We start from the raw sequence: 24,891 nt of genomic DNA, 5'->3' as shown, positions 1-24,891 counted from the left end.
AACAATTGCAATGTTTAGACTTTATTTGGGCACTGATTCAAGCAAACTATAAACACAAAAACAAAACTTCCTTAAGATAGTTGGGGACATTCGAACATTGGATATTTGATTATATTAAATAATCATTATTTAGATGTGGTAATGGTATTATGGTTGTTTTTAAATAGTGCTTATCTTTTAGAGATACTGAAATATTTACAATAAAGTAATATGATGTCTTGAGATTGCTTCAGAATAATCTGGAAATGGGAAGTGGGTGGGGAGGTTCTAGATCAGGGGTCCTCAAACTTTTTAAACGGGGTGGGGGGGGCCAGTTCACTGTCCCTCAGACCACTGGAGGGCCATTGGAGAGTCCAGCACACATTCCACACATGTGTACTGTGGGCCCAGGAAGAGTCGGCTGCTAAGCAGGACAGGCAGCGGCAGCAAAAACACCTGGCAGGCCGGATAAATGTCCTCGGTGGGCCACATGTGATCCGCGGGCCCTAGTTTGAGGACACCTGGTCTAGATGAAATAATACTGAAGGTCCTATGGTTAAAATTTTTGACAAATGGGTACAGGTGTTAAGAACATTTTGGGTGGGGGCTAGAACATTAGTTAAGACTCTAGGGTAGAAAAGAAATCATGTTTAGAGAATAGGTGGGTCAAGCTTAAGGCAAGTGTGTAGGAACAATAAGAAACAAACCTAGTAAAGGAGGTTGAAAAAATACTGTGGAGGTCACAAATACCAGGGTTATCTGTAGAACAGTGGAGAGCTGTTGACAGTTTAGGGCAGAAGATCATCATAACAAAAACTCATCCTGACAACTGAGCGAAAAATCAAAAACGAGAGGTGCAAATAGTGGAGGAAAGCTGGGTTAAGAGGCTAAGACAACAAAAAGACAAACCACCTAATCAAAAAATGGGCAAAAGAAATGAATAGGCATTTCTCCAAAGAAGACATACAAATATCCCACAAACACATGAAAAGATGCTCAATATCATTAGCCATTTGGAAAATGCAAATTAAAACCACAATGAGATACTACTTTATATCCCCCAGGATAGCTATAATCAAAAAAGGAACATAACAAGTGTTGGCAAGGGTGTGGAGAAACTGCAACTCTGATATATTGCTACTGGGAATATAAACTGGTACAGCCACAGTATCCAAAAAGACCTGAAAACAACTGTACAAATGAAATCTTGAACATTAATGTTCATAGCAGCACTATTTACAATAGCCAGAAGATTTAAACAAGCCAAATGTCCAAACTGAAAAAAAAATTTTTTAAATGTAGTATATGAATACGATGGAATACTATTTAGCCATAAAAAGGAATGAAGTGCTGATACATTCTTATAACATGGATAAACCTTGAAAATATTATACTAAGTGAAAGAACCCAGACACAAAAGACTACATGTTATGAGTTCATTTATATGAAATATACAGACAAGGCACAATCATAGAAACATAAAGTAGATTAATGGTTGCTAGGGGAAGAATGGGAAGTGATTGCTCATTAGATACGAGGTTTCCTTTTGGAGCAATGAAAATATTCTAGAATTATTATAGTAGCGATGGTTGCAAAACACTGTGAACACACTAAATGCCACTGAATTCTGCACTTTAAAGTGGCAAATTTATGTTATGTATATTGCCCACAATAAAAAAAGAAGCTACTGGAATGGTATGAGCTTTGGTGATAACCACAGGAATAAAAGAGAACAGATTTGAGAAATGTCAAAGGAAAATCAAAAGGAAAAAAAAAAAAAAAAGGACTTCCAACTGGATATGGGACAATGGAGTAGAAAAAGAATCAAATATCATTTTAAGATTTTCATCCTGGGACATTAGGAGAAACAGAAGTAGGAAAGTTGGGAGGAGATTTGTAGACAAGATGGTGGCTTTGAACATGCTGAGTTTGCATTATTTATAGGACATTCTAGCAGAGCTGCCCAACAGGAGGTTGGAATTGAAAGTCTGGAGGCTCAGAGGAAAGTTTGGGGATGGACATGGATATTTGCAAGTTTTTAGCATAGAAGTGATAGTTAAAGCTATAAGAGATCAGATTGCAAACAAAGAAAGAGAAGATAAAGACAAGTGCATGAGAAGGAAAGAAAATTTTATATTAAGGAAGCTTAGTGAATAGAAGTAAAGGAATCCAAAGACAGGAAAATATCACTGAAGTCAATGATGTAGGAATTTCATGAGAAAGGGATGGTTAACAATATTAGATACTGTACAAATGTTGAAGAGTTTGAAGACTGAGACAACAACCAGTGATGTGTTACAGCTGGCTGGTACCAGCTGATTAAAGCTGATTGTGCATATCTCTTCCCAACTTCACACTCAGTGACATCACATTGGTGGCTTGAAATAGACTGTGATGGGAATAGTCACACTATGGAAATTAGAAATCAACAAACACTATAGAGCTGACTGTGAAACCCCACCAGCAGCTAATTGTTAAACATTTACCGACACACCACTGGACAACACTGTTGGTCAGTTAATGGCAGGACTCTGGCATTTGTTGAATGAATAGATGAATAAATAAGTGACTTCATTCATTATATTCAGCCTGTTACAGAAATTTCTAGCCTTGAATAATCCACACTAGTTGCTTTCTTCACTGCTGCCACCAACCTACAGCAGCAGGTATGAATCACACTGACTTAAAATTCATTATGGATTCACCATGACCAACTTCATCATGTCATGCTTTACCACCAGAAGACATTCCACAGTGGCAATTCTAGTCCTCTCCTTGAGTTTATAATTGCTTCTCCTAATCTAGTGCTTCTAAGCCTTAGCTATATATTATATCACAATCACCTGGGGGAAGTGGAGAAGGCATTTCTAATTATAACTCAAAATCTAGAAGTCATTAAAGAGAAATGTGATCAACCAACTACATCAAGTACATAAAAATAAATGCTGTAAGGTGGAAAAGATGATAAGCAAAGTTGAAATACAAATGAAAAACTGTCACAATATTTGCAATTCATATCGCAGCCCAAGGGCTCATCTCTTTCATTTGTAAAGAACTCCAGAAATCAAGAAACCCAACAGAAAAATGTACAAAAAACATGAATAGATAGTTATAGACATACTGTGAACTAGAGGATGGGAAATAAATCCCACAAAAATTCAGGGGGGGACTGCCACCTCAATGAAATTTCTAGGGAGTTATTAATCTGAAGCATGTCGATAAATGTTCTCCAAGATGAAAGATTGTTGTACCTTTTGCTACCTACGATGATAAAAAGGCCTAATTAACACTTGGTAGGCCTTCACGGATTTTAGGGGCAATATATAACACATTTGAGTGTGTTACTTCAATCTATGTATCTAGTCACCCCTATAGCTGCCAGTTTGTAGTGAGAACCAAAGCAAGAGGAGTCTCTGAAGCAAATTCAGGCTGCAGTACAAGGTGTATTCGTTTTCTACTGGCTGCATAACAAATTACCACACATTTAGTAACTTAAAACAATACAAATTTAACTCACAGTTTCTGTGGGTTGAGGGTCTGAAAGTGCAGGTTAGCTGAGTCCTCTGCTCAGGGTGTCACCAGGCTGAAATCGGAGTGTTGGATGGGGCTGTGATCTCATCTGAGACTTAGGATCCTATTCCTAGACCATGTGATTGTTAGCCAAATTCAATTCCCAGCAGCTGTGTGATTAAACTTCGCTCCATCTTCTTGTCAGTTGAGGACTCAGCTCCTAGAGGATACCCATGGCACCTACTCTCACAACAAGGCCATTTTTCTTCCAGACCAGCAAAACTCTTCTGCTTTTAAAAAGACTTGCCTGATTAGGTCACACCCACCCGGGATAATCTCCCTTTGGATTATAGTCAGTGGATTAGGAACCTTAATTACACCTGTAAAATCCCTTTTGCCATACAGCATAATCATGGAGGTGATATTCAGTTATATTTACAGGTCTCAACCATGTTCAAGGGGAAATTATGCAGGGTGTGTACAACAGGAGGAAGGAATCATGGGGTCCATTTTAGCATTCTGCCTATCATAGACTGCCACCTGGCCTTTTTATACTCCTTACACCACTTAGCCAACAGGTGAAAAAGGTGAATTAATTTATTGGCCATAGTGATTGATCCCAATTCCAAGGGAAATTGGTTTGCTGCTGCAACAGAAGCAAGGGGAACTATGTCTAGAACCCAGGAGACTCTCTGAGGTGTCCCTTAGTATTTCCACGTCAAACAGGAAAAGTTAATGGGAAACCACAAGAATCAGAAAAGGGCAGGATTGAGGATTCAGACCCTTCAGGAAGGAAGGTTTGGATCACGCCACCAGGTAAAGAACCCAGAGCAGCTGAGATTCTGGCTGTGAGGAATGGAAATATGGAATGGGTAGTTCGAGGTGGAAGCTGTAGATACCAACTATGACCTTGTGATCAATTACAGAAACAAGGACTGTACAAACTCTGCATATTTTCTCTTTGCTTGTTACATGCATGTTTAATTCTATTTTCCTTTCCTTCTTATTTTTATTTTATATACAAGTTGTTGAAGGTCAACTTCATAATTTAGTTAACAGAGTATTAGGTGGGACAATGATTGAATTTGAGGAGTAATTAATATAGCTAGCAATGGATTCAACGACTGTTGAGACTTTGTGTCTTCTCCTTTTGGGGAAAGGTAAGAACTTCACTTTTCCTGAGGGTAACTGTATTTTGCTAGGCCAAAATTAGTTAGTTGCTTTGTTGTTGGGCAGTTCAAATTTGTGCAGGAGGGTGCAAGTGGAAGCTGAGTAGTCAAAGGGAGTGGCTGAGCCACTTCTCAGCTCTAAATTCATCCTTCAGTATCTCTAAGTAGAGGGACATTGCAGGAGGAAAGGAGTTTCTCTTCCTGGTTTCAGTGTGCTGAAATTTGCTTTTTCTTACTCCTGCTGTCTGGTCTGTTAGTGGGGGTGGGTGGTGGGTTTGTATCTTGTGGTGCTTTGCTCCAGTCGCACGCAGAATGCAGTCTGACTTGCCTGGTGCCCACCTGGTTGCAGCCCTCTTGACATGGACACTACATGTTCCTGGCCTCATGCCTGTAGCAGTGCCCCGACTCTCTCTGAACCTTGGCTTTCTGCTCTTCTACAGGTTTGTTCCTGAGAACTTTTCTTTTTTTTTTTTTTTTTGAGGCAGAGTCTCACTTTGTTGCCCAATTTAGAGTGAGTGCCATGGTGTCCACCTGGCTCACAGCAACCTTTATCTCCTGGGCTCAAGCGATCCTATTGCCTCAGTCTCCCAAGTAGCTGGAACTACAGGCATGCGCCAGCATGCCCGGCTAGTTTTTTGTATATATATATATATTTTTTTTTTTAGTTGTCCAATTAATTTCTTTCTATTTTTAGTAGAGACGGGGTCTCGCTCTTGCTCAGGCTGGTTTCAAACTACTGACCTTGAGCAATCCTCCTGCCTTGGCCTCCCAAAGTGCTAGGATTACAGGCGTGAGCCATCACACCTGGCCTTCCTGAGACCTTTTCAATGTGAACAAGGCCTGCCCCTGGCTTTGCACCTACAGAACATCCAAACTCCCTGTGTAACAACAGACAATTCTAAACCAGCTCTGGCAAGCCAGCAAACTTCCTCACCACCCAGCGGTCTGCAACCACAACTTCTCCAATGAAGTCTGAATGCCAGCGGAGGGCCCTCTTCCAAGTTTGTCCTTCCTGGGGTACTCTCCCTCAGCCCTAGAGTACCATTTAGAGTTCTCTTAACATATTTATATTATTCTATCATGGCATAACAATTCTTTAAACTTTGCCTGGACTTATATTGACAAGGAATGATTACTTGATTGATAAGTTTGGGATAAGGAAGTGAGCATGAATGGCACTATTTTCCCCCCTCCTCTCTCTTTGGGAATAAGTTGCTCACAGAGAGCATGCATTCTGCCCTGTGCCTCCTTGCCACGGTTTCACAAGAGCAGGCTGTAAAATTGTCTTGGTCCAGTGTTGTCTGTAGTTAGATGGGCATGTCAGTATTGTTCTAAGGCTTGGAATAAGGAAACCCACTTTTATGTCAACATAAGCTTCATTCTCTAATTTCAGCCTTACGATTAATGAAAACATTCCATGCTCCATTTACCTCGTCTATGTCTGAATTAGTTTAGAACTTGGGTGGGAAAGAGATGTGAGTCACTTAACAAAAGCAGATTGTTGATTTTCCTTTTGATATGTTAAGTGTGAACTGATTTTATAACTTTCTAGCCTTGAGTAGAACAAGTCTAATGTCATAATTAACATATACTGAAATTTAACACTAAACACACAATCCTGTAATATTTGCACTCAGAAAATACACTAGGGAGAAGTTTCGAATCATACAACCTCTATACATTCATTGGGCCTTCCACTATAAGCAGATTTTTAGTCATTTTTTTCTAAGTCTACCAACCTTTTTCCTTCATACTTTTCATGAATTGAATAATGTCTTTAGTTTATATGAATATTAAATAACTTAATGTTTTTCTATAAAACTAGAAATATTTTAAAGAAACTATGGTCCCCAAATGCTCACTTTTCATAAAGGTGACATTAAGTGCCATAGAAACAAGAGTCCACCAACATCATGACAGTTGATGGGCAAGTGACATACTGAATTTAGGGTCCATACCACGGATCCTGTCATTCAGGAAGCTTTCAGTTGCAAGTTAATAGAAAAATAAAACTAAGACTGGCTTAACAAATAAAGGAAATTTATTGGTTCACCCAGTTGAAAACCCCAGATACACATGTTGCTAGGGGTAACGGTTGATCAGAATTCCAAATAAGGTGACTTAGAACCTCATTTCTTTCTCTTCAATTTCTGATTGCTATTTCCTTTGAGTTGATTGCATTTTGGATGAACTCCACCCATTTCATGATCTTAAATTGGCTTTGAGGAGCTCTAACAGTTACATGAATCCACATTCATGAACAGCAAAGCGAGAATGCAAGTTAGTATATTAAAGAAAAAAAATGTTGTGCCAGGCATGGTGGCACATACCTGTTAGTCCCAACTACTCAGGAGGCATGGAAACTTCGAGCTCACCTGGGCAAAAGAGCAAGACTCGGTTTCCAAAAAACAAACAAACAAAGACTTTAGAGTCACTTCAGACCAGCTTAACTGTGCCAATCCCAAACTATTCATTATGAACATAGATGGTGTATTCAGATGGGCTCTGCTAATCAGAGCCCATCTCTAGGGCAGGTGAGGTTGATCCCAACTAAATCACAAAGCCAAGCATGGAGGGAGGGGGTGGGTTCCGCAAAGAAATTCTGGCTACTACTTCAAGAAGGAAGAAAAAATGGACACTAGGCAACCAGTAATAGGTATTCATTGCAGATATTTCAAGAATCTATATCCTGCTTCTTTAGAAAGAAATTTAAGACATTAACCCAAAACTTCACACATTTTCTGCTGTTACCTGACACATTTTTAAAAAACAGACATAAGGGTTAAGTCATTTCACAGTATTTTTATTTCTGTTATTTTGTCTCACTAAGGAGACCTTGCTATGAAAGTGGTAATAATACATGCTTTATCTGGAAGATTTTATTCAGTAAGATGTTCACATTCAAAAGAAAATCCTAACTCTGATGACTCAAACTCAAGCATACTTTTTAGTTGATGTCCCTTTTTTATTGTGGTGTTTAAAAAACATGACTTCCTAAATATTGTCAGACCACAAAAGCACTATTGAAATGTCAGTCTTCTTTTCACAAGGCGTAGCACTCATCATTGTCTGTGTGATCATGTTCGTTGGTGCACACCTTCACCAAGTCACGACTTTTTGGGTTTTTGGTTTGTTTATTTTGTTTTTGTTTTTTGGACTTTATCTTTTAAGAGGTCTCCTTACAGTTCTGGGTTTCCTTTTGCCAACCTCCCCCACCTCTACCACTTCCTAGGCTTGCAGTATTTTTTCTAGCTGAAGTTCTTTATCTTTCTTTTATCTGCCAAAATCCAGAAAGAAGAGCCCATAGTGAAATGAATACTTTTAGTCACCCCACCTCCTAAGCTGTCTGCAATCTGTCTTCAACCACTATAATTTGAATCTGCTTCAAGTTATCAGTGGCATCAATCTTCATCCTACTGAAATATTCACATGGTTGATAACAACCTCTTTTGTGAGTTTGCTCCTCTTATCTGATTGGTCTTCCTCTGTCACCCCTAATAAGTAGCCATGTCTTTCTATTCTAATCACTCTCACCTCTCTTCTACCCAATAAAACCCAGAAAAGTTTAGTAAGGCTCTGTTGTCCTGGCCCCAACCTTTCAGCTTTCTCTTCCATTTCATCCTTTCCTTACCACATTGATTGAAAACTCACTGCTCAAGACAGGTCACCTGTGCTTTCTTTTTTTTTCATGGTCCCCTCAAGGTTCCCTTTGGAATCTCTTCCTTCAAGACCCAGCTTAATATCAAGAATATGTGCAGAAGGAAAAAGAGAAAAATTATAAAATTGTTTAATTTGTTTAAAAATTAAAATAAATTAAAAAAAGACCCAGCTTAAATGTTTTCCCCTCCAGGAACACTGTTCTTGTTCCCCTCAAGTTGTAAGTCACGAATTCCAACTCCATCAACCAGGTCCAAGCTACCATTAGCTCTTGACTACTCTTTTGTATAATAAAAACTGCTTAACTAGTATCCCTGCTTCCTGTTTCCTATTTGTTTCTCCATACAATCACCAAAATGATCTCTCACACAATCTACACTCCTCACCATGGACTCTAAGGCATGACAAGATCTGGCTTCTGCTAATCTTTGGCCCAGGTACTGTGCTAAGCATTTTATTTAAATTAACTCATTTAATCCTCTTAATAACCCTACAGCTATGTACTTTTAATATCCTCATTTTCATTAGATGCTGTTGGTGACTCACCCAGCCAGATCCCTTTTACAGAGCTAGTGCACCCATACCCTAGCTGCTCTAGGTGTTGGCTGCTAACAGCTCACAACTCCACCCTTGTTTAGAAGATTGCCCTTGGCTGAGGAGAGGCACCAAGCCACTCCTCTAGCCCTTATTCCCATAGCCAGTAGTCAACGACTTCACTGATGTGGGAACCTAATGGCCCACCCTCCTCACCTCCGGGCAGGAAAACCACTCTAGTCCAATTCATTCTGTAGAGTGTCCTGTGGGGTCAGGGTGAGGCTACACTACTCCTGAAACTCTTCTTCCCCTGCCTTACCCTGTTTTTTATACTCCATTCCAGATTTCTCCTAAGAGGACTCTCTTAATCACTTGCCTAAGAATCCCCATCTCAAGCATTGCTACACAGGAACTGATTCAAGACACCATTTTACAGATGAAGAAACTTAAGACAAAGAGAGGTGAAATGATTTGCCTAACATCAAAGAGAAAGTGAGAGAGCTGAAATTTGAAGCCAGGCAGTCTGGCTGTCCAACCTGAGCTCTTTCCCACCATACATTGTAATGGCCACTTCACCAATCTCTGCCCCCGACTCATCCCCTCTAGCCAAGTTAATTCCTGCCTCGGGGACTTTGTTCTGCAACACTGTCCCCAACTCTGCTTTAGTTTTATTCATAGCATTTAATGCCTGAAACTATAATATACGTATATTTTTCTGTCACTCACATTAAAATGAAAATTCCCTGAGGGCAGGAATGTTGTCTGGCTTATTTACTGCTATATCCTCAATGCTTGGTGACACACTTGGCATAGAGCAGGAGTCTAGTTACTATTTGTTGTTAAATGAGTGAAATGAGTTCTCTTTACTCAGAATTTACAGGGCTCTGTAGAAGTTTCTTTGCATGCTCTTAATATAGAACTGTGGTTATTTAATGCATATTTATTTATTATGCAAGCTTGTATGCTCTTAGAGAACAAGAATAATGAATTACTAATTTGGGAGTATATAGGAGGCATTCAAATAATGTTGCTATCTCTAAAACTCCAAATATCAACAGCAGTTTGTGTGTACATATTGGGACTAATATCAGGATTTCATATGAATTATAGTATAATCTGGAAGTATGAAAAAAATACATCACATTAAATATAAGGCATTCCTACGAATGTTCCAAGATATTACAGTAAATGCAATTAGGTACTTATCATTTCATCTTTATTTTAAAAACAATGCCATTTCCAAAATATAAAAAATAGACCTATTTTCAAAGACCTATTTAAATAGGGCCTTGAAAACCACAATGTTTTATTTACATCAAATAGATAGCATAACAGCTTTCATAGATGCTTCTGATAAATAAAAATACTAGTATTATTCTGGCATCCCTGGGGTAGGCCTTTATAAGTTATAGATATCTACAATGATTCTTAAAGATGAAATCAATAATGGCCATTAATGTAACTGGTATTTCAACCTGAATTTGAGCAACCAATGCAGATCAACCATTCATTTGGTATCTAGGCCCACATCCAAAAATTTAAGTAGAAAGTTAAAGTTTCTCATTTCCACTCAGTTTTTCAACAAACACATCCCAAATATTCCAGCATCTCTAAAAGGTGATCTATTTAGCATCTCCAATAATTGATTTATAGCCATATGTTAAATAAAAGCTGACACAGCTGGATCCTAGAAGTTAGGATTTTAAAAATTGAAAACAACTAAGTACCTATTCTCTCCCTCACCCTCCAAAAAATACTGGATCCAAGGTTATATTTTAAATTATGGAAGTCTCTGGGGGAAAAAATTAGCCATAATGACAACAGATGTCATATTTCTCAGAGAAGTACATAACTTCTCAAATTTTACTAGTTAGTGCATCCCAACTGAATTAAAATTAAAGCATATTTAAAGTGAATTTTTTTCTCACTAAAAACTCTCAATTCTAAAATGGTCTGGATGGGCAACATCTTATCCAGTACATCCATAAAGTATAATTTAACATGGAAACACACAATGACATTCTTGTAAGAAGCCATTTTCTAGCTATTGCACAAAGGTTAATTTTAAAGCCAATTCAGGCAAATAAGTTCAGAAAAAGCAGCACATTGATTTAATCCATTTATCAAATGTTGCAAATCAGCTTCTACTTGAACAGTGAAATGGAGAAATTTGTGAAACTCTACATTTGTTGTCAGTTTTAGCATTGTGCTGACAGCAGTCACTTCAGGCAGAGGTAGCCAAATCCCATACATATGGGGAAGGCAAAAAGCAGAATAACATTGCAAAGACTTAGCAGTTTTTTGACTTATAAAAATTACAGACCAATTTCGATTATGAGCCAAGTTGCTATGCAGCATTCTTCTGAGTTTACGCCTCAAACACAAAAGAGCTTGTTGCCACCTTGAGCAGATACATTGGAATTATCTTCTCTTAGCTTACTTTCTCTTTTCTCTCAGGTCCAGTAAAAAATGTGAGACATTTTCATACACCACAAAGGTAATACAGCAGGCTGGAGTCACTCTAATCAAATTGGGGGCAATTCCTTTGTAAAATCCACCGATGCCTTCTTTCCTATAGAGAAACATAGACATATGCTTAATTTCCTAAATAGCTTGAAAACACAAACATTTAACTAACACAAGGCATGGAGTGAGCAGTCAAACCTCCCTCTAAGTCCATGTTTTCAATGTCCTGAAAAATGTAGTTTACTAACAGGGGTTTACATTCCTTTTATGGACTGACTGAGGAAGAAAGAGTAGAAACACCTCAAAACAACCAAAAAGTGCTTTAAATTAACCATCTTTCAATGTATGAACATACAGGAGTTTTAAATAATTTCATGTAGGCACTGACAATCTTATAGTTGGCTGGGCACAGTGGCTCATGTCTGTAATCCCAGCACTTTGGGAGGCTGAGGCAGGAGGATCGCCTGAAACCAGGAGTTCGGACCAACCTGAGCAACATACTGAGACCTTGTCTCTACCAAAAAAAAAAAAAAAAAAAAATTGTTTTAAATTAGCCAGGCTTAGTGGTGTGAGCTTGTAGTCCCAGCTACTCAAGAGGCTGAGGGTGAGAGGATCACTTGAGCCCAAGAGTCTGAGGTTACAGTAAGCTATGCTTGCACCACTAAACTCCAGCCTGTGCAAAAGAAGAAGACCCCATCTCTAAAAATAAAATGAAATAAAAATTGCATTGCTTATATGCTTGACAACACTAACTATAGCACACACAAAAAGAAAACTTTATTTCCTTAAAATGACTAGAATAGGAGATACTACCTAGAAAGTTGTCACTTAGGTTTTCATTAAATATTGAATTGAACTAGATTTAAAATTCTAAATATTCTGCTTTGGCTTATGAAAATTAAAGGGATATATAGTGATGTCCAGCTGTAACAGTTTAACTAGTCTCCTACTGAAGAACAAGCATTTCTTCCACACATGGAGACAAGTATTTGCAAAAGTTATTGTGTCACTAGCAGGTGTAAGGCCTTCTCAAATGTATTAAACTAGGTTTATAACTTCTTATATTTGATGCCATTCAAATATTTTATAACACCTAAATTTTGTTTAATTAATTTTTCAAAACATTTTCACAATTCATTTAATGTTTATAACAACTTTGTTAGCCCAGAGAGTCTAATTTTACAAATAAAGAAATCAAGCTTCAGAAAGATTTAAGTCCACAGTCATATATGAAGTGAATGGGAAAGCAGAGACCACCAGCCATGCTTTCACCACAGCAAACTGGCCTTTGCTATAAAACTAATAAAGCTAGACAATCTAAGATATGCAAGGCACCTCATCCGAGCAATTTTGAAATATCCCATGTTCTCACCTCCATGTTTTTGTGATTACATCCATTACACCACTATAAAATATGTGTTGATCCTGAAGACGAGCTCTCACAACTTGATATGGGTATGTTGCTGATACAGCAAATATTTTGGATAGTGCTGCAACGGATATATATTCTACTGTGCTCTAAAATGATAACACAAAACATTTATATTTTTCTTTAGACAGGATTCTTTAAAAATATAGTAGTAAAATTATATAGAAAACATTTTAATGGATCTTTAAGGGGCTCTATTTTTAATATTTGCATGGCATTAGCCCAAAAAATATTCAACTATTTAAATTAGTGGCAGTCAGTACTCATCATCATAGCAATACTAACAAAATAAGCCTAACAAAATTTCCACCTGTTAAATGCACATAAAAGCAAATGATAACATTTTTATAAGAATTATCTTACCAACTGGGCGTCTGGTAATCTATTAACATGCTGGTTGTACTTCAACTTTAGCAATTCATATGCCATAAACTGAAGGGCACCATGGGATGTTCCAAACAATCCAGGAATAAATCCCTAAAAGGGAATGGTTAAGGTTTATAGTTTTCTTATAAATACCATACATATAAACATAAAAAAGACCTACACTATCAAGAACTGGGGTGTGAATGGGAGATTAAATTCTGGAAAGTTATGAAAGTAAAGGTAATAGTAATTCAACAAACTGAGCATAGATATTCTAAATTAATAAGGTAAGAAGTGATGAAAAAGAACATAGAATTGAATGATATATTTCTAAAATTTTTGCCCATAGGTCAGTAATCCACATCAACCTTATAATGTTATGATTTTAAAAGCTATTACACAATTCTTAAAAAACAAACTAAAATTCCATGTACCTAATTTTGATTTTAAACTATGTATGCCAAAAAAAATTTCATGGGGATAAACAAGAGGTGGGAAATAAAGAGAAAAGGAGTTATATAACCAGAAAACTGATCTATCTTATTGCCACAAGGAAGAAATTTTTTAAATACTACAATAGGCAAGGGGCTGTGTTTAAATCTCAATAAAATAAGATTCTGTTAGACCTGCTAATTTCTTCTCCATACTATATTATCCCAAGTTTCCAAAAGATGAGCTTCCAAGGAGTGGAGTAAGAAATAGGCAACCTGGTTGTGTGACTTATCCAAAAGATACTTGACAAAAGTTTTAAATGGTTCTCACATCATCACTATCATGATGATATATTTTAGGGCAATGAGGGTAAATATATTTTCAATATTATAAACTAGATTTCAGTTTTCATTAAATTCCTTCTTGCCTAAGTTTGGCTTCTTTTTAGGATTGACTATAGATCATTCAGAACCAAGACAACAGAGCCAACAGAAATTACAAGTTTCAGTTATTCAAAATATATTGATAATTTGTTACCTTATACAATCCACGCACACCTTCATATTTATATATTTTCACAAGTGTGTCAAACATTCCTTTATATTGCCGCTGTGGAGAGTTAACAACACCATCATACTGTAACATCAGGCGAGTTTTTGTTACCCATAATGGGTTTGTAATGCAGAGGGTCATGGCTCCTAAAATGAGATTTCGATAATATTACTCCGCATATAGGTACTTTCTCACTTATGACAATCCAAATTAAGAACAGTCTATTTATATAAAGAATGAGATTGCACAGGAACTGTATCTGAAACAGGATTTTAAAAAATTATATACAAGTAAAAATTATATAGAAAAAACATTTAAATCGATCTTTAAGGGGTTCTATTTTTAACATTTACATGGCATTAGACTATAAAATATTTATTGTGGTTGAGTATTTATTGTGAAATGTGAGCTTTGAGGAAGAGTCTTAGGGTGAAAGAGTAGACACAGTTTTTGGTATTTGTAAAAAGTTCCTCATGCAGTTAGTGAGAAGTAAATTAAAAAGGAAATGAAAATGTCAAACACTTTCCCTTTGAGGTATAAGGACAGCAAAGATATCCTGACTCCTAATAATGTGGCCTGGTGTAGAGAATAGTTGGTAAGGAGACACAGATGTTAGAAGTAGGAGACAGTATAAACCAAAGGGGGTAAGGATTAGAAGAAAAGGACCAGGAACCTAACACACCTCAATAACCTGTGCATGTGCACATGTACAGCTGCCCCAACTTTATCGCAATCTTCCTCAAATCCAAAGTAGCAAATACCCCTCAAAAATTAAATAACTACTATGTAATGCAGTAAGTCACATTTTACATCCTTTATAGAAAGTGACAATTTTGTAAAAAATTTCATCTGGTTAAGTTTCTCATTTGCTGAGTTTCCTAAGTAGTCCTTCATTCAACAAATATTTACTGTTATGATTCCAATCTCTGCTAGTGACTAGGTATTCAAAAATGAGTAACATAGTTCTTGCCTTAAGAAACAGTCAGTAAATATTAAGAAACTAATGTATGCAAGGTATCAAAGTAGGCCCCTTATGAAGACTTATGGGTCTTACTTTGTTTTTCCTTCTGGATAGTATACATACATAATCTAATCAAACATGGCCACTAAATCGTATAATTTGAAAGCTGAAATTATATATTAATCAATTAGAATACCTGCTTTCTAATAAATCCCATGTAATAACTGACTAATAGTTAGATGAGCACGTTTAAACTCTGGTGTTGAAAGGAAAAAAGGCAAATAAAATAAAAAACAAAAACGAAAATTAAGTTTGGAAGGTGATATTTTCTATTTCATACATTCTCTTACCAGCTTCAGCAGCTGAGATGAGGTATTCTGTTGCCTCTAACCGTTCAGCTCTTCCTTCTGTCTTATATGATTTGATGGCATTGTAACTAAAAGAATTCAACATAAGCAGTTTCATTTGAATAGGTGTCAAAAGAGTAAAGTATGTTTTAAAGTGTGTATAACAACAGTACCCCACAAGTAAAAGTGCATAATGCAACCACAAAATGAGAACTTTTTCAAGAATGGATTTGCTAGAAATGGTTCATTGAACGCTCATACCACCCCTCCCTCCTAATGTATATGGCTAGAAACACATATGTAAAATGTTTTAATCAATTAATAACAAGCGACAGGAAAACTGGGGAGAAGGGAAGGAAAGGTGTATGGTAGTGCAGAGACTGGGTTGAAAAGGCACAAGAGAACAAAGAAGGGGCACCTAACAACTATGTGCTGAGCACTTATGATCAGGTACCATCCTGATAGCTAAAAAAGATAAACACATGATGGATTTTTCTTAACAGACTAACAAGGACCTTAAGAGGTACACAAATAATCATAATAAAAGACAACACAGACAGTAACATAGACATTCAGAAACTATGACTGAGACCACAAAAGCCTTTGTGTAGCAGGTGGCACTGAGCTGGATATTGAGAGACAGACATACTTTCAATAGGGAAAGAGATGAGCATGAGGAAAAATAATGAGGGTGGATGGGAAGATAGGGCAAACTGAGTCACACTTGAGCAACAGACTGAGACTGATTTTCTTTAGCAGAAAATAGCCACTAAATGTTTTTGAACAGGGGAGTCAAATTAGCCTATTATCTCTAAGAACAAATTCTACCTTCCTCTTGGAAGACTTCAGCTGAATATATCTTCTCAAATTTTATCAATACCATTCTAACATGAAACAAGTAAACTCTTTTATTGTAAGAAATTCTGCACATAAACCTTATATTCATATGGTTTGTCCTTAGAAACTCTCTTGGAAAATCTATTCAACTCAAATTCATAAAGCATTTATATATGTGTGTGTGTGTGTATATACACATACATATGGACACACACATATATATGTGTGTGAGTACATTTTAGGACTGAAAATAATATTTAAACAATACTAAGTCTGAATTTTATTTTGCTTTCACTTAAAAGATACTTTAATGACACAAAGGGAAAAAGGGAAAATACACTAGGTATTGATGTTTTCCTAAAAATGTTATCTGCTAAAACAAAAAAAAAATCTTCCCCATTCATGGCTTCAGTTTCAAGTATCAGAGGCATGCTTAGAGCAGCACATGCTCCTCCAACGCAGTGCCATGAGCTTTGTTACATGCTGTTGTACACTCAATAAGCTGAATGTGCATGCCATAGGCACTTTCTGTGGCTTCTTCAGGAGGCATGTGAGAGCAGTTATTTCAAATGGGGTGATGATATCTGACAAGGGAAGGAGTAAGGACATGATTAAGCTGGGAAGATGATGGTAGGTCAAATAAAACATAAGAAGCAATGTGCTTCAAACCCTTTCAGCCATGCACTAGCTTTTGCTTTCTGTTCTCAATAGGGATCTCCTGTGGTACATGTTCACAGGAGGACCCCAAGGTCTGTCTTCTCCTGCTTTCCAACTTCATTATGAATCAAACGTATTCATATAAGCCATCTCAAATATTTTGGAAATCTGGTTGAGATTAATTAACAACTATCTAATGATACTTCAGCATTTATGAAATTTTCTATTTTGGGGGCATTCTGGAGCCAATCTCCATAAATGGAGAAAATAACTTACTTGTTTAAACAATCTTCCTTTATCAAAACTGGATACAAAGAGAACTGAAATTCATAGGATTCATTTTAGACAACAATTTCAGGCTCCTCCAGTCTCTACAATAGTTTACAAAACTACTACTATATAAATAACAAACTGGCCAATCCAACTTTTTCCAATCTATTTTGACTGTTAGAAATGCTCAAGAATACACACTCATATGTCAAAACACCTCAAAAATAAAAACTGAAGGAGCTCTATAATTTCATTGAGAATTATCTAGAGGTAGCTGTTTTTTAAATGGCTTTAACTAAAATAAAAAGCTTTTTTCTAACATGTGAGTATTCACCTTACAAAAGTAATCAGTTAAACATTTTACCTTCCTCAATTCACCTCACAGAAATGCCTTCTGTTAGAGTATTTCTCCATTTCACCCCTTCACCTTTTTCCTATTAAGAACTTTCTTCCAGAAAAAATGCCTCTGATAATAGCTGATGGGAAATGAAACTAAATAAGCCATTTTGCTCTTTCTGATCCAATTCAGAGAAACCGATTAAATGATTCATCTTGTTTTATTATCTGATATGTAAAAATCACTAAAAACAAAAATTCCTTTTTACTTAATATTGTAAAATCTCCCAGTTCTACTCACAAGAAAAAGTACAGTCCCCAGGATAAACCTGCACCCCAGACATTTGGGGTTACTCCTTGATAAAGTCCTCGTAGTCCATCAAGTTTCCAAATGGTAGTCAAGCAATGTAAAATTCCTTTATATTTCGGTCTCAGTTCCAATCCATCACTCACTGCATTATAGAATACACAAAGTTAGGTGAAAACAAAGTTCCAGCTCTGAATCACATATAAACATAGATATCACACTATCAGTTATACAAAGGAGAGAAATTTAGAAGGTAGAGAAAATTATTTTCCAGGATTACCTAATACTTAAAAATTAATATATTCATGAATTAATCCAAGCATTTATGGAGGGCATACTAAGCACTCAAATAATATTTTAGGAAGTGTTAGACTGGCTCTTAAATAATCCAAAAGTCCCTTAGGTAAATAGGTTTCAACACTTAAGTTTTGTTTTAGCTCCAAGATTAAGGATTCAAATGTTCAAAAATATTACTCAAAAAATAAACTAGCCAGGCGCCTCAATGACATCAGGAGTGCTGGCAAGACCTGAGGAGTGCACCAGCCACACATGAGCAGGCCCAGTTCACTGGCCCCTTGCCACTGCTGATTGTGTACAATGAAGCCTGACAAAGAACAAGCACTGACTGTTTAACATGCAAGGCAAAGAGGGGAAAGTCAATTTCTTTCATCGTTAGCCTGCCAATGTTACAGCACGAAGTGAGATTAAAGTACACTAGGTTTGTCAAAAGACCTGGGTTTGATATCCAACTTAGGGACGTTAGCTAGATGGTCTTAACCTTTCTGAGCTTCAGCATCCTCATTTATAAAATGGAGATAAATATCATCTACTTTGCAGGGTTTATAAAAGATAACAAATTTAAAAGCAGGTAGCAGAGTAATGGGTTCTTCAGAAATGTTTTCCTATGTACTTTACAATCTTTCTGATGCTTCCCTTGAATTCTGCATCTCTCATTCTCCTGTATAAATTTCTTCTAAGTATCTTTCCACTTTCTTCTCAATAATAAACTCATGACATAATTTCTCTCTTGAGGTAAAAAGCAAAACAAACCACAAAAACACCACCTTTGCTATTCATAGGCATAAATCAATGCTTTCTTTATTGTTTTGAGAAGTCACTTAATCTTATAAGAGTATTAAGTATCTCAGAAATAGGCAAGAATGATTAGGAGCACATCTTCACAAGGGGAGAGAGTTTATCTCTAGATAGGCGAAACAGGTGGTGCTGTCCACATGGCAGTATCATAGCCTCTGGCACAGGCTGGAGGCAGCACTGGGGAATGGGTATAACTGAAGTACCAGGCTGCTGGAGGGAAGAGATGGTAGGGAATTAGGCTGGAAAGAAGGGCAGAGACCTGTTACATGGACTGAATTGCCTCTCCCAAAATTCTTATCTTGAAGTAAGAACTCCCAATGTGACTACCTACAGACAAGCCTTTAAGGTTAAATAAGGTCACGCGGGGCCCTAGATCATATAGGATTGGTGTGACTATAAGAAGAGGAAGAGACACCAGGAGACCACAAGCACAGAGAAAAGGCCACCTGTAAGCCAAGGAGAGAGGCCTCATCAGAAGTAAACTGTCAGAACCTTTATCTTGGACTTCCCAGACCCTAGAACAGTGAGAAAATAAATTCCTGATGTTTAAAGCACACCGTGGTTTTTTGTTATGGCAAGCATAACTGCAAAGGTTCTTAAAAATCACATGTAACAGTTTGGCTATGATCTCAAAGCCTCAAATTTCTCAAACTTGGGTCTAAGTGTATCTAAGATAATCAAATATGTATTTTAGAAAGGAAATTCTAGTGGCCCCAAGGAGAGTGACTTTGGAGGTAGAAAACCTGGAAGCAATGAAAGTTGAGAGATTATTACAAAGTTATTGAGATGAAGAGGACCTGAACTAGAGCCTCCCTAATGTCAAATTAAAATTGCTACATAGGGTGGGTACTGTGGCTCACACCTGTAATCCTAGACCTTTGGGAGGCTGAGGCAGGAGGATTGCTTGAGGCCAGGACTTTCAGACCAGCCTGTGGAAGAACGAGACCCAGCTCCACAAAAAACAGTCCCAGATACTCAGCAGGCTGAAGCAGGAGGAATGCTTGAGCTTAGGAGTTTGAGGTTGCAGCGCACTATCAATGATGCCAATGCACTCTAGCCAAGCTAACAGAGGGAGACCCTGTCTCAGGAAAAAAAAAAATTGCTATTTAGATAAAATACAGTAACTTTTTTTGGTCTAAATGACCTGGCAATTGTCTTAAAAACATTTGCCATTTAAGAATTAATATACAAGGCCGGGCGCTGTGGCTCACGCCTGTAATCCTAGCTCTTGGGAGGCCGAGGCGGGCGGATTGCTCAAGGTCAGGAGTTCAAAACCAGCCTGAGCGAGACCCCGTCTCTACTATAAATAGAAAGAAATTAATTGGCCAACTGATATATATATATAAAAAATTAGCCGGGCATGGTGGCACATGCCTGTAGTCCCAGCTACCTGGGAGGCTGAGGCAGAAGGATCACTCGAGCCCAGGAGTTTGAGGTTGCTGTGAGCTAGGCTGACGCCACGGCACTCACTCTAGCCCGGGCAACAAAGCGAGACTCTGTCTCAAAAAAAAAAAAAAAAAAAAAAAAAGAATTAATATACAGATTGAAGTAACTCTCAAATAACTGTTATACAGCCTGTGACAGCACTAATGCCAGTAGGCATAAGCTGAAGATGAAGTTTCGTGTATGGGAGGAAGCCAAGACAAGAATGCTAATTTTATTTTTGAGGAAAGACACATAAAGACTTTTTAAAAAATCACCACCTAGCACTATCACACTAATATAATCTGCTTCATTTGCTGGATATTAATTTTACCTCTCCTTTCCTGTGTCACAACTGAAAAGTTTGTCTCTCTTAATAAAACTAATCAAATTAAAACTAAAACTTAATAAACTTAATAAAACTAAATAAAACTCTACCTATGCTCTATATTGGTATTTTTAAAACTGCAGATAAGCTAAGAAATAGATTCAGCAGATTGCTAGTATCATTTCTTTAAAAAAGAAAACAACAGACTGGAATAGAAATTTATAAATGACATCACAAGTAGTAAAGATAAGTATTGTTTGATGAAATATGTGTTTCAGTAATGTTTATATATATGTATACACTGGATGGCAAAGGTTGAATTTATTTCCTAGTAAGGGTTCTGGTCAAAAAAGTTCCTGGTCCCTTGGCCCCCTTTAGTAACCTCACTCATTATTACCTTCCTGCCCCCATCTCCAATCTCTCCCTTGCTTTCAGCTATTTCCCATCAGAATTTAAATAGACTTAAGATTGTCTCCTCTTTGATTCCAGTGCCTCCCTATCAGTTAAACTTCTACAATGAGATAAAGTCAACAATCTCAGCAGGGCTTTCTCACCTCCACTGCAATCTGGTTTAGGCCTAACCCACTGCTTAGAGTATGCTAGTCAAAGACTTCCAAAAGCACTTGAGGAGTCCGCTTTCTTATGACTCCCTATTGTCACATGACACTGTTTGCCTCCTAAAAGTCTCTTCTTTTTAACACCTTCATATTTTCCTCTTACTTCTTTGCCACAAAACTTCTTTGGCCACCTTTTCTTCTACCCATCCTTAAATATTGAGTTTTATAGGCATTCTTTCCACCCAGCTGGGGTGGTCTCTCAACTACTAAGCGGCTTCAACTGCCATTCCTGTGCTACAGTTTCTCTATCTCCAGTTCTGATCTCATTCCTAACAACCAGACCTGACTTTCGTTTCTACATGGCATAGAAGTTATGTCAATATGGCCGCTTCTTAACTTTCTGGAATCACTCTTTATTTTCATCTCTAGCATTTTAATTTACCAAGCTACCCACTCATGATTTCACACTAACAACATATGATATGGAATCAGATTTATTGGGTTTGAAAAATCCCAATTCTAACAATTACTGTGTGACCCTCAATAAGTCCCTTTATTACTGTGCCTGAGTTTTCTCATCTATAAAACAGGAAAAATATTAGAACCTATCTCTAAAAATTATAAAAGATTCAATGAGTCAATACATGTAAAGCCCTTAGAATCATACCTGGCATATTGCAAACACTCACTAAGTATTAGCTTATTTATGCTACTGGGTCCTGCAGTACCAAATACATATGATACTGTGTGTCATTCTTCTTAATGAATTCATCATTTTGGTTCCTTGATTAATATTTCAGATGTAGTCATACTCTCTTCTTTCTACCTTCTTTACAAAAACTCACACATATCTTTAACTTGTAGATTATTAGGCTTTTGGGTTATTTTAGAAAACTATTATTTTTACACCTCATTCACATTCTTCTTTGGTGGGGCTCTTTATTATTCTTGAAGATTTAAAATTGTATCATAAAGTAAGAAGGGGTCCCCAGTGATCATCTAATCCAACCTTTCCACCCCAAGATAAGAATATCTTCTAAGCTCTGTCATCCAACCACTTCCAGTCATCACCAGTTTTATTTCTGAGCACCACGGCACTTTGCCAGGCCAAAATCTGCTTCCCTCTAACCTCATCCTATGTCTGACCTCAGATCAAACCACAAGGCAGCTCCCTTTCCTACATGGAAGTTCTCTAAATATCTTTAAGGTTTTTTGTTTCCCCTCCAAGCTAATCTGGTTCCTCTAGTTATTTCTCATGCGAAATGATTTCTAATCCTTCTACTACTCTGAACACCTTTGAGTTCCAATTTACACTTCAACTCACTGAAAAATTCCAGGTTTGGCTTAATAGTACATGCATTCAGGACTAAGTCTCCCCCTACCCCAATCACTAGATATTATTATTACAAAGTCCTGCTTTGACTCCTAGATCTTTAATTTAGACCTCCCATTCAATGTCAATGCCTTTAGACTGTCACCTCAACCCTACTAGTCTCCCAATACTCTCATTTCATCAACACTATCAATCTTCTCAGGTACCAAGAATTCCCTTTCTTCAGGCATGATGTGCTTCACAGCACTGCCGTAAATTCACCAGGCCAACCATGCTACTCCTCAATCTTCATCTCAACTGTCACATCTTCCACTCCTAGACAAAATGTTGCCGAAGAGAGACAAGTCACACAGGCCTGTACCTACAGCAAAGTCCAAAATTCTTCCCTTCATGTTGAGCCACTGGATACCAGTGACCCGTGGAAGTAGTGAGTAGTTAAGTGCCAGAGGATTCTGGAATTAGACTGCCTGGGTTCAAATCCCAGATCCATCTTTATAAACTTGTGACTTGGGTAAGTTAGTCAACTTCTGTTATCCCCATCTGTATAGTTGGGATCATAAATTCACAGGAGAGAGAATGAGACAATGCATCTGAGTTCTTAGCTCATTGCTGTGGTCCTAGTAAATGCTCAATAAATGTTACTTGTCAATTGTAATCATAATTATTTGTGCATACATCATAAAGTTCCTGAAAACACATGCCTTTGTAGTGCTTTCTTAGGGATAATAAGCCACAATTTTCAATGATTTTCTTTCATAGAATGGCTTCTTGCCTCCTCTATGGTTGTCAAAATATTCCTTCTATAAGGAACCTCAAGATCTAATCTTCTGTATAACCTTTACAGTACATAAGTCCATCAGCAATCTATAATTTTCTTGATAGTCTCTATCATTTATATTTTGTATTTGGATTTATTCCACTTTGCCCTTCATTTTATGCTGTCTAAAATTATTTTTTATATGACTAAGTCTCAGGTCTACAATTAGATTGTAAGTTTTCCAAGTGCAAGAATTTTGTTAGATACTTCTGTAGCCCATACAGCAGTCTACAAATATTGAGAACATATATCAAGTGAATTCAATAGAATCATCTAAGATAAACCAATTCTGCAGATTTAATTCTCAAGGCCGAACTTGTAATGAGATAACTGAAATGCCAAAAAAGTTCCCAAAGTTATCAAAGGTCATCTTTGAAACTCTGTTTCCTGACTTTGGTGTTGAGTTTAACTTCTAAAGTGATTTAAGTTCAACATACTTAATTCAGTCAATACACTTAAAATCGTAGATTCTAACTACCTATTCTTTCACAGGACTTTGTGCCACACTACAATGTCAAAAAAACAAGGAAATCTTCAAGAGAATTCTATTTCAACCTACTCCCAACGATCCGTTGAGGATTATGGCACTATCCCAAGAACCTGCATTTTCCTTCCAGTGGCGCAGCCGAACACGTGGCTACTCTAAGATTTCAAAGTACCTCCAAGGTGAATGACTTGCACGTGTTAGGACTAAGACCCGAAAAGTGACAATCCCTTCTTTAGTTCACAAATTAGGCTTTGAATCCCACTTACTCCAATGACAATTTTTTTTCTCAGACTTTTCTACCCCCACGCTCCATCCCTTTGTCTTGGGGAGCGGGAAAGACCAGACCCTTTTACCAGGCCCCCTTCCTCCAATCTAGTTCCGGATGAGCCAAGGCAGGCAGCATATCGTTCAACGCTCTCCTCAGAGTATGGAGACCAAAGCTTCTTTTTGAGTCTTTACCACCCAGTGCGGGCTGACAGTGAAAGGAAGCGGCCGGGTATCTGGCCTACTCTTACCGGCGAAGCGGATCTTCACGAGGTCGAGCGGGTGCAGCGCGAGGTTGGACAAGACCCCTCCGCTCACACCCGCTACCAGGTTCTCATACCGGACGTGGTGGAAAACCGTGCTCCACAGCGACCCCGGCTGCGACTGACCCTGGGTGGTCATAGGCTCCGGGCCCGCCGACACCACGGCGCCCAGAGCCGTGGAGGTGGGACGAGATGCAGTGGCCGCCACCGTGGCGACGGTCGCCACCCAGCAGCACGAACCTCAGGGCGCGAGCTCACTTCCGGGACCGGCGATAAGACTGACGCCCTGGACGCGGGAGCGCAGCCGAGAGATGCCGGCGCACAAGGGGCGTGAGAGGGGCCGCAGCCAAACGACACGTGTGCTGAAAGCGCGCTGGGGGCGGGTTGCCCGCCTCCGCCGATTCTCCGCCTTGCCCGGCCCACAACTACCGCCGGTTCCGACCAAACGACCTGGAGAGACCCCACAGCTGAAGAAACGCCCCCTGCCAGGCTTTGCCTGCAAAACTATGGAGCGCC

The 24,891-nt window shown here is 38.0% G+C and overlaps 1 protein-coding gene across 1 annotated transcript; it reads right to left on the bottom strand.

The window, feature by feature from the left end:
* Positions 1 to 6,681: 6,681 nt before the first annotated feature.
* SLC25A32 (solute carrier family 25 member 32) lies at positions 6,682 to 24,885 on the bottom strand. The gene is made up of 7 exons (XM_012784306.3): positions 24,364 to 24,885; positions 17,804 to 17,954; positions 15,406 to 15,491; positions 14,080 to 14,240; positions 13,108 to 13,221; positions 12,688 to 12,833; positions 6,682 to 11,421 (listed from the first exon to the last, which is right to left on the bottom strand). The coding sequence occupies exons 1-7, from the start codon at positions 24,512 to 24,514 to the stop codon at positions 11,286 to 11,288; spliced, it is 945 nt and encodes a 314-aa protein (XP_012639760.1). The 5' UTR covers positions 24,515 to 24,885; the 3' UTR covers positions 6,682 to 11,285.
* Positions 24,886 to 24,891: the final 6 nt, after the last annotated feature.

Source organism: Microcebus murinus, chromosome 7 (genome assembly GCF_040939455.1).
Source record: "Microcebus murinus isolate Inina chromosome 7, M.murinus_Inina_mat1.0, whole genome shotgun sequence".
Lineage (NCBI taxonomy): Eukaryota > Metazoa > Chordata > Mammalia > Primates > Cheirogaleidae > Microcebus > Microcebus murinus.
Note: the sequence above shows the minus strand (reverse complement) of the source record. Positions and strands in the feature narration are given on the sequence as shown.

Coding starts and splice junctions, on each gene's coding strand:
- SLC25A32 (XM_012784306.3), bottom strand. CDS start 24,514: ATGACCACCCAGGGTCAGTCGCAGCCGGGGTCGCTGTGGAGCACGGTT. Junction 13,222..14,079: donor GTGTGCGTGGATTGTATAAG/GTAACAAATTAT, acceptor ATTCCCTTTTAG/GGATTTATTCCTGGATTGTT. Junction 11,422..12,687: donor GTAATCACAAAAACATGGAG/GTGAGAACATGG, acceptor GTTTCTCTATAG/GAAAGAAGGCATCGGTGGAT.